This window comes from Cupressus sempervirens, chromosome 5, assembly GCF_028749045.1.
Source record: "Cupressus sempervirens isolate cs-2001-9-10 chromosome 5, ASM2874904v1, whole genome shotgun sequence".
NCBI lineage: Eukaryota > Viridiplantae > Streptophyta > Pinopsida > Cupressales > Cupressaceae > Cupressus > Cupressus sempervirens.
Window position 1 is genome coordinate 1,057,001,385 of NC_143122.1, and position 11,393 is coordinate 1,057,012,777.

The window sequence follows — 11,393 nt, forward strand, 5'->3', positions numbered from 1 at the left end:
TAATGTCAATAAAGATCAATAGAGACATAAGGATAATACAACAAATAGTACAACCCATGATGAATCATCTGAAGTAACAAAATCGATCCTCGAACCTGAAACAACTAAGATATCTGCCAGAATGCAAAAATGCAAAAGACTAGATAGAATGTGCATGGAGAAGAATTTGGGAAAAAAAAAAAACTAAAATCACTATAAAGATCTCTCAAAGACCTTTCCAACAATATAAAAAATTCCTAAATTAGAGATCAGATGCTCAAGATATGTTTTTTCTAGAGTGTAAAATAGAACTTTTGGCTTTGACTACATAAACAGGAAACCAAACAGCATCAAAAGTCCAAATAACCTACACCATCATGACGAGCTCAAATATAGATTTACACCAATATAAGATTTGTCAAAAAAAAATCGTATGACCAAGATATGGCCAAAAAACCATAGATAACTTCTGAGGACAAAACAAATCAAAGAAGAGACGATTTGAAGGTCATCAAATTTTGGCTCCAAAATTGTTGGCATCACACCTACACATGTGTCCATACTTGGACTGAAATGTGTCAGTACCTAGACTAACATGCATCAGTACCTTGCTGACATATGCATCCTTCAACGATGTAGGCATCACATGATTTTAAAAAAATAAAAAATAAAAGAAAGCATGCAAGTGCTTTTTGAAACTTTTTTTTTTTTAGAAAAACATGCGTTTCTTTTTTTAATAAAGTGTTTTCTACCTTTTTTTTTTGTTTTTTGATTTATTTATTTTTAGTAAAAAAATAAATCATTGCCTCAGGAAGTGTGCCCAAATTTGGAAACAATTTTTTGCCTCAAATTTTAACTGTGTGCAAATTGGACAAATTTTATATGAAAATAAGGTTTTTGGGTGTTATGAATCCAATGGTGAGGTCCGTTTGGGCTCAAAAAGCACCAAAAAAAATGACCCCCCTATATCCAATACAAAATAACTCTGAAAACTAAAACCCTCTAATTTTTTTTTTTTTTTAAAGCACAAATCTAAAATTCAAGAAAAAACTTCTCATAAACATAATAAGGGCATGAAGATTTGGAGCTCTGGTACCATGTTGAAGTTGATGAAAGATCAACTCCACAGCTCCCAAGAATCACCTGCATGCAAACACCTATCAAAGAAGAGAGAAGAAAAAAGCTATGGAGGTTGGAATTTCTAGATCCATAGATGAGCCAAAAGAGAGATAGCTATTGTCAAAAGTGAATGAATAAATTACAAAGAGATCCATCCTTATAAAAGGAGATCAAAACCCTAATAGGTAAAACCTAGGTTGCATGATAATGATTAATTATTCATGATAATAATTAATTATTATATGCCTGAAGTTTAGCTTAAGTATAGTAGAGATGATAAGTGACTTAATAAATAAATCAAAATGATTTAATTAATAAGACTATATTTTATTACTCTAACAAGGTTTGCTTGCACTAGAGAAGGGGTGGAAGCAACATCCATGCCTCTACCATCTGATGGCTTGACCATGTCACCCTAAGACAAAGAATATATATAAAAACATCAGCATAATCAAAGGAACAGTCCACTTAGCAGAAAAAATTATTATTAAAATGGTATATTGTATATTAGAGTTCTAATTGGAAGTAATTAGTTTAAATTTTACATATATAGTACTTCTAAGTCGCATGATAGTATCTTTCTTTGTATTTATGTGATTCAAATTGTAATCTATTAACAACTTTTCCCCTAAACTTATTGATTTTATCACACATAAAAAAACATGATCTCCCTCATGCGCCTTGAATATGCAATTGGGTTGCTTATTAGTTGACCCAAGACACCTACTATTTATAAAACCTTCCATGTTCCCTATTTCTTTTGGCCTTCCATCAATGTACACATCAAATCTTTTACTTTGATCATTTTTATTTCCATAATTTGTTGACAGTGCATACCTACACATTTTTTTTTTTAATATTGAACTATTTGCATCCAGTATTTGTAATTGTAACAAGTTCATACATACTCCATCAATTCAACAACCTTGTTATAACTAACCTTTATGTCATCCATGGAAAATAGGCCCAAACCATGTAATGATGATGGAGCAATGTGATATATCCTCTCGTTAACAAAAAAAACAATGTTAATTGGAGGTAATTCCTTGGGTACCCATTCTTTTTCAAGATGTGTGTACCTCAAGGGAATGTTGATGTCACCCTTTGTCTCATCATCATAAGAACATGACCCCCCTTGAGCAAGGAAAAATTTCATGTGTTTATTGAATTTTCTTCTGATCTTTTGTCCTCTAGTTTGTCTCTCTTACGTAGACCTACTACATGTCTCACTATCCTCTTCTATTCCCACATTTCCCTCACTTGAGGAAGACATGTCTAAAAAATACCTTTTTGGTGGTACTTGGAGCCCATCAAATGGGATATATAGTTGAAGGAATGAAATATCAAGATATAAAATGAGGCTAATATTGATAAAGTTTTCCTAAAGTTAATGTTGAAAGTAAAGAGAAAGAAAACATGTAATAAACTTATACCTCCCAATCCATGTCACTTTGTACGATCTTCGTTAAAGGGGTATACTTTCCTACATATGTAAATCATTTATTTTAAGTTAGTTACAAATTACATGATACTTATGCTATAACTTATGTATAGAACATAACATGAACAATATGCATACATCGCAAAAATCATAACATTGTATATTTTTAATTGGTTACCTTTACAAAAAACATATTATAAGTAATCAACACCTAATACATTTCCATTGATCATCTTCTTCATCCATCTCATCATCATGAACATCATCATTATCGTAGATAGTAGTCGAAAACATAGCTAAGAATCATCATTATCACTATCATCATCCAAATTGTCAGAATGACCATCATCAACATCACGATCATCACTATGACCATCATCATCATCATTGTCATCATCATCACCATCACCATCATCATCAACACCATCATCATCTCTGCCATCATCATCATCTCCTTCTTCATCTTTGCCATCATTCACATCATCATCTCCTCCTTCATCTTTTCCATCATCATCATCATCTCCTCCTTCATCTTCTTCTTCAATCATATTATACTTTACTAGTCTTCCTCTTGGATCATGTGTAACAATAAATGACCAACCTGGTTTATGTGGAATGCCAAAGTAAAACACTTTCTCACATTGGCTTGGAAGAACACAGGGCTCATTTCCAACTAGCTCAAATGACCTTGTATTAATTACTATAAATCCATTATCATGTTCGATAAGAGTTCTATTAGGATCATTTTTATTCAATCATAGCCTATACCATTTGACATCGAATAGAAATTTTTGGAAAGAATTAAAATCGTACTCAATTATATCATCCAAAACACCATAGTATTTGTTTTCAGATTGTTGAGGAAGCATGTTGTTTCTAGATGAAATATTGGTGACCTCAAACATCGAAGTTATCCTAGAATCTCAAGTTCTCTTAGTCTCGTTCACCTTTTTTATACAAAATTTATGGCCATTGTAGTACATAGCCCTGTGGTGCTTGGCCTGTTATTTTTCAAACATGTAAAAATTATGCATCCATCCTTGAGTTGATATTAATCAAATGGGTGATGATAGATTAACTTATACGTACCTTTCCATCTCTTAAACCATTTACTAGATAAATTATCATCGATGTAACATTGGGATCTCCATTACGATGAGATTCTTTAACCAATGAAGCAACACCTTACCATGTTAATGAGCAAGAATTTTTTTGAGATCATTCAATCTATAGCATCATCCAATCAAGATTGTTTGTAACATACAAATGAAGTGCATCCCACTCACGAGAAACTGTATAAAATAAATAGACCAGTTAGAAATAACTTATATTGATGATGGATAAGAATTAATTAACTACAATAACATCTTATAATTACCTCTCACTTTCCTCAATCTATCTTTCCCTATCAAGTACTCCCTTTCAAATCTGTTAATGGAGTTGGGATACCAAATGTGATCTACATGGATCTTTGATGAAAACTTGGAAAGATATTCACTAATGTAAACCATGGTCTAGTAGATCATATATCCCTCAACCATGAAATCCTTAGGATATGCTCTCTGTTGAACCAAGCCCTTCAAAAATTGTAAGTGCCTCTCAACCATTCACATTGACCTAGTTGGTACAGGTCCACACAATTTCATCTCCTCAACTAGATGTATGAGGTAGTGTTCTTATGCATTGAAAAAAGTTGAAGGTAGACACTTTTGCATCTCACACAAAAGCTTAGAAATTTTTCTCTTCTATTGCTTTATGTCTTTTTTATCAATTTCTTTAGATGAAAAACACCTAGAAGATATTCATCACACAAAAATATATTAATGAGACTAATAACACTTCTATACAACAAATCTAACAAATAACACTTCTAACCTCATATATTTCCCAAGATCATTTATAACATGTTTGACACTCATGTTGTTGAAGTTGTGTGGAAGATATAGAGGCAGAACGTACTACAGTAATAGTGAAATGATCTTTTCAATATATTATAAAGTAAAACAATTAAAACTACATGATGTTTTACAAATTTATTGTAAATAGAGAAGAATATGACTTACCTTGATGAAGGTATGCCAATCATGCATATTCAACCTTGGCCCAAAATCACCTTTCTTTGATATGAGATTGCTTATGTTTGTAATAAATCTTGTGGGAAAAATTTAGTTTTTTTATGGCTTCGTATATGGCATCAGTTTGTTGCCGCATTAATAACCAAGGAATGGCGCTCATATTAATCTGATTTCCATCTCTATTTGATTCAACAAAAAATTTCAATGCATGATTGGATTCATCAATGTCATTGCAAATTTTGACCAATTTTTCCTTTGTCATGCCTTCCATCCAATATTTTCTATAGTGTCTCTATTACATTCTTTCCAATATGCATAGCATCAAACAAATGCATGATTGGGAGGTGCTTGTAGTACGACAACCTACTAAATTGTCTAGGATAGCTTTTAAGTCCTTTTGGAAGTTTCTCATTAATGCCTTGATGACCTTCACAAACATCAATTATATCATTAGTAAACAAAAGACAGTATCCAAATTTAAATTTCATATGAAAACTTGCATCAGATGGAATGACATTACCTCGATGATTCATTCTATTGTATTCCAACTTCCACATGTGAGGTGTCATTCTTCACGAATTTGATGTTGTCTCTTCTTTTCCATTGAAAAGATGTTTGTCAGCAATTCAATAATTATGATTTTTGTGGAGAAAGTGTCTATGCTCATCAAACACCTACTTTCCTAAACTTTTTGAATGGCAAGATTTCACCTTTGGACTGTAATACCCCAAAATTGGCTCATTGCCATTATACCAATTTTGGTCTATTTTGATCATTGCTAAAGTCCTATTTCACTAGACACATTCTTGATCTAACTCGCTACTTGACTTAATTGTCAGATGCAGAAGACCCTAATCTGCATTCATCACATTTCTTATTTAATTCCTATAGTACATACTCATATTAGTCACATTAAACCTACTTGATTTAATTTAAAAGCATTTATACTTTATTAAATTAAATTATCTCCTAAGGCTAATGTACTATGGGATTAAATTTATTTAATTTAATAAATACGCCTATCTTGATTAATTAAATGTAACTATTTAATTAAATAGGAAAGGTATTTCTAATTAATTTAAAAAAATTATGTAATTAAATGGAAGGCTATTCTTTATTTAATTAAATGGAAGGCTGTTCTTTAATTTATTTTTAGAGGGGTAAACGCTTTGACCTGGAGCTATGAACCAGTGAGGCCACAAACGGGGGACCTCATCCCCATGAGATTTGAACCTTGATGGCAAGGATAACAACGTAACAACTTAACCATCACAACATGCCACGATTGGCTAAGGTTGTTCTTTAATTAATTAAACAAAGTTATTTAATTAAATAGGAGTAATTCCTAATTAATTAAATATAGTTATTGAATTAAATAAGAAAGTGTCTCTAATTGAAAAAAGAGGGGTAAAAACTTTATTGAAGAAGAGAGCAAAGCAGTACAAACTAGAACAGGGCCTAAACCCCAGGATACACTAGAAACCACAGAAAAACCATAGAGGCAAAATCAACTCTCCCTGATTCCACTTACATCCTCTATCAACATTCTCTCCAAGTCTTGACGTAACTCACCTGGCAGCTGCTTCCACTCATCAATCCGCCAACCATCTACATTTCCAGATGCCCACTTTGCCAAACTATCAGCTACCCTATTCCACTCCCTTGGAATATGGGCATAAGACACTGGATCCATCAAATAACTAACCTATTAAATTTGTTGCACTATCAAAGACAACTCCCAGCTAACATCCAAACACTTCCTCTCAAGTAGAAGATTCACAAGAACCTGAGAGTCAAATTCACAAATCACCTTGCACCACCCCAGAGCATATGCCCTCTGCAAAGCATAAAGAATAGCCAACCCTTCCATTCTATTAACAGTTTGCATCCCTTTATTGACTGAAAATATAAAAACCACCCTTCCAAAAGAGTCCCTACCAATCCCACCTATACCAGTAGGCCCTGGATTTCTCCTAGACGAACCATCAGTATTAACTTTTAAAATGCCAGCCGGAGGGGTCATCCACTTCCCTATCGTTTGGACTTTATGTTTTGCCCTTTTTCCTCTCCTAACACAGGCAGAGTCTGGAGAAATTCCTTGAATTCCAAACCTGTCAACCATTATAGCATCATCCCTCTCAAGAGGCATCACCACCTCACTTTTAGCTAAGACAGTGTCCTGAATCATTCTCAAAATTCTAATCCAAACCTGCTGAATCCCCAAAGCTTCTCCCCGAAATATTCTCCAATTTTGTTCTAGCCAGACTTGCCATCGCAAAAAGGTAGGTCCAATATACCAAAAATCCTACAAGAAGGGAGCCAGGGATGGGGGCCTCCCCAGTCTCAACCAAAAATCCGTCAGAGAGGAGGCGTGAATGCATGGGCATTTCCAAACATCCCACCAGAAATGCCATAACTGTAGAGTGAAAGAGCAATGGAAGAATAAATGCATAGAGTCTTCTTCCTCACTACCACAAAGGATACATCTCGACGGGCCAGAAAAACCCCTCTTCCGAATATTTTCCCAAGTCAGGCACCTGTTCCAAACCAAGGTCCAAATAAAGCAGTTACATTTTGGCCAAGAAAACTGACTCCAAACTTTCTTCCACCATTGAACCTCCCCTCCCACCAACTGTTGGGAGAGCAACTCCTAATAACCAGAGGAAATAGTATAAACACCCTTGGGATTAGGGGACTAGGCCAACACATCCTCACCCCAAAGGGCATTACAGTCCTGCCCTGAAAGAATGAACTAGAGCTCAGCCCACTCCGCTTCCAAACCAAAAATAGGCCACTCCTCCGGATTCTTCCACCTAGCCTCCACCAGCTTACCCTGACGGGAAAAAGATTTAAAGTCGCACACTCTTGACCATCCAGCATCATAGAAACTCTAAGCCAACCTACGCAAATGAGGATACTGAACAACCAGGGGAGGATACCCATCCCAAGCATCATGCCAGAACTGAGCCTCTGAGCCACTTTTGTAGATCCAATGTAAGCCACCCTTAATGAGCGCCACTCCTTTCTTGAGAGTACTCCAAATCACAAAGCCTTTCCCACACAAACCATACTGAGGAATATCATTATGGGGGATTCCTAGAAGGTACTTCAGAGACAAAATTCTAGCCCAAACCTGTTCCTTTTCCACACACCAACACCAATACAATTTAGCAGCTAGAGCAGTACCAGTTAGCACTGATTGTCGTAAACCAAGACCACCAAACTATTTTGGGCTACAGACAACCTCCCATTTGACAAGACTCCACTTGGTTGAAGATAGATTACCAGCCCATAAAAATTATCTTGCTAAGGAATCCAGTTCCCTAACAAAGCTCAACGGCGCCACCTGAACCATACTCCTATAGAGAGGAAGAGCTTGAACCATAGATTGAATCAATTGGACCGACTAGCAAAGGATAGCCAGCGGTGGGTCCAATGAGTAACTTTGGCCCGAAACTTGTCAAGAATGACCTGCTATGATTCCTTAGAATGCCTACCACCAAAGATAGGAATGCCGAGGTAGAACATCGAAAGACTTCCAATTTGGAATCTGAAAATATGAGTGATTCTCCTCTGAATAGAAAGTGGAGTATTAAAGAAATAAATCGAAGATTTGTCCTCATTAATCATCTGACCTGAAGCAGCAAGATAAAAATCCAACACTTTGTGTATATTAGAAGCCTCCTGAATGGTAGCCATACCCATCAAGGCCATATCATCCACAAACTGTAGGTGAGATTGCACAATAAGACCTCCTCCCCATTGCCAGCCCTGAATAAAGCCCCCTTCAACATTATTTTTTATCAACCAGCCCAGACCTTTTGCCAAAAGAAGAAACAAATAAGGAGATAGGGGATCGCCCTGCTGTAATCCCCGAGAAGCACCAAAGAGATTAGAGGTTCCCCATTAATCAAGACTGAGAAAGAAGTCGAATTCACACAACTCATAACCCACCAAATCCATTCCTCCTCAAAACCAAAGGCACCTAGAACCCTTTAGAGAAGTGACCAATGGACTCTGTCATATGCCTTAGCCATGTCCAACTTAATGAACATAGCCTTGTCTTTAGAATTGGCCATAGAATGAATATTCTCAGTCGCCACAACCACCCCATCCAAGATCTGGCGCCCCATCACAAAGCCACTCTATTCTTAAGAAATTAACATTGGAAGCCAATTTTTTAACCTGTTAGCTATCAACTTAGATATAATTTTATAAATAACATTGCAAAGAGAGATAGGGTGAAATTGACTAATCCGGTCAGCCCCTTCCCCCTTGGGGATGAGAGCAAGGAAAGTAGAATTCAGAGCCCGGAGCATTTGCTTGTTCCTCTAGGATTCCTAAACAACTGCCAGTAAATCTATCTTGATAATATCCCAAAATTATTGGAAGAACTCAATCGGAAAGCCATCTGGACCTGGAGCTTTTCCTTTTTTCATCTGGAAAATAGTCCCCTCTAATTCCTCCAAAGAGATGGCACTCATAAGATGCTCTTTCATTTCCAAAGAGACTAAAGAAGGAATACAATAAAGGACCTGGGCCTCTTCAACCGAGTCCCCCTGTGAAACCTCCCTAAATAAAGACTCAAAATACTGGACAGCTTCCCTGAAAATATCCTGAGAAGAAGAGAGTGTCTCTCCCCTAACATTCACCAAGGTTGATATGGAGTTACTATGTTGTTTGGCCTTAACTGAATTGAAGAAGAAAGCAGTATTCTTATCACCTTCTTGAAGCCATTCAATATGAGCTTTTTGTTTCCAGTAGATTTCCTCTCTCAGTTCCCACTCCTCCAAAGTTTTCAGAGCCCTAGCTTCCTCCCGCAACAAATAATCTGACACCCCCTCTGCTGCAGTAGTAGAGCAGAAAATATGATAAGTAATGTTTTACATTTTGTGTGTGTTTTAAATTTAAATGTTTTCAATAATGTCCTACATGTGGTGGCATACCTAGAGTAGCAATTCGATGAGCTCTCTAGATATAGCCACCTAGGACCAGGTGTGTGGATTTTAAAATTAGAATAGTTTTTTTAATTCGTAGTTGTGCTAAATAATTAAAGAGAATTCCATCAAATACTGGTGACAGATAATAGGTAGTTACAAGAATACCCATGATTGCTGCATGGTATTGATGGTAAAGAATCTTTCAGATTCTTATTCTTAGCAGTTACAAGAATACCCATGATTGTTGCATGGTATTGATGGTAAATCATCTTTCAGATTCCTATTCTTAGCAGTTACAAGAATATCCATGATTGCTGCATGGTATTGATGGTAAAGCATCTTTCAAATTCCTATTCTTAGCAGTTACAAGAATATCCATGATTGCTGCATGGTATTGATGGTAAAGCATCTTTCAAATTCCTATTCTTACATGGAAAAGGAAATGTTTTTATTACTACTGGACAGCAAGGCCAGTCAGACTTTGGTTATTAAAAAGCCAATCTTTTATGTAAAAAAATGATTCAAACTTGGGGAGGAATGGGAAGTTTTATGTCTCCTGCATTTTTTTTTCAAGATTATGGTTCTACTGTTATGCTTCATATATTTCTCATGGCAATCAATTTAGGGAATAACAATTGCAGAAAAATGTACTCTGATGCGGGGTCAATATCTCGGGTTTGAACAATTGGATTTCTCTCAAATTTTTATATGTTTTTTGAAACCTAGTTACGCCAAATATGAATAGTTTGATTGAGTAACTCTTTTCTGGTTTGAAAGTTATTCATATCTGAGTGCGGGTCTATCCGAAGGCAGCAAGAAGATATTTTGGGGGATTTATTTTCAGAAAAAATGTACTCTGATGCGGGGTCAATATCTCAGGTTTGAACCGTTGGATTTCTCTCAAATTTTTATATGTTGTTTGAAACCAAGTTATACCAAATATCAACTGTTGGATTGAGTAAATATTTTTTGGTTCAAAATTTATTCATGTCTGAGTGCGGGTCTATCCGAAGGCAGCAAGAAGATATTTTGGGGGATTTTATTTTCAAACTTTTGTTTATTGAATCTGATTTTAGTGTGTGATCCTGAAGGTTGTAGATGCCCCTTGAAGCAACTCAGTTGAGTGACTGATTCCTCCTGAGTTTTCCAAGGTGTGGCTCTGCATCATTTTTGGTATCAGAGCTTGAGAGTTGCAAGTTGTGAAGTTATATGTTGAACGCCCCTGATCAAGATTCTTCAATAGGGTCAAACAAGATGGTGACCAATGCAGAGTTAGCAAAGAAAGTCGAGGAGCAAGAAGAACTTCTCCAGAAAGAGAATAAAGAGTTGAAGGGGATAGTGGCAGAATTAGCCAGTAAGTTGGAATATATGTAGAATGTAGTTGAGAAGAAAGAAATGAAAGAAGAAATGGAAGAAGAGGAAGACGTACCCGACAGTGAAATAGATAAAATATCTAAGAACGAGAAGCCATTTTTTAAAGCTTTAAAGGCTTTGGGAGGAAAATCTGTTGAGTTACCGATGTTTACAGGAAAGATGGATGCTGAATTAGTATTGGAATGGATTGAAGCTCTAGAGAATCATTTTGAATGTGAGAAAGTTTCAAAATCACAACAAGTTAAATTAGCTAAATCTAGAATGAAGGGAGCAACCCTTACATGGTGGAATTTTGTGCAAGAAGAAAGGGTAAAAGAGGATAAAAGGAAGATTTGTTCATGGAAGAAGATGGTGTCAATGATAAGAGAGACGTATCTCCCTGAAGACTATGAGGTAGAGTTGCATCAGAAGAGGCATAATCTTAGACAAAGGGATATGGATGTCTGTACTTATACAGAAGAATTT

The 11,393-nt window shown here is 35.9% G+C and overlaps 1 protein-coding gene across 1 annotated transcript; it reads right to left on the bottom strand.

The window, feature by feature from the left end:
• Positions 1-6,121: 6,121 nt before the first annotated feature.
• LOC149559598 (uncharacterized) lies at positions 6,122-8,747 on the bottom strand. Its single transcript, XM_089831528.1, has 8 exons — positions 8,643-8,747; positions 8,250-8,478; positions 7,541-7,788; positions 7,383-7,447; positions 7,152-7,246; positions 6,912-7,030; positions 6,425-6,793; positions 6,122-6,319 (listed from the first exon to the last, which is right to left on the bottom strand). The coding sequence occupies exons 1-8, from the start codon at positions 8,745-8,747 to the stop codon at positions 6,122-6,124; spliced, it is 1,428 nt and encodes a 475-aa protein (XP_089687654.1).
• Between the last annotated feature and the right edge of the window lie 2,646 nt (positions 8,748-11,393).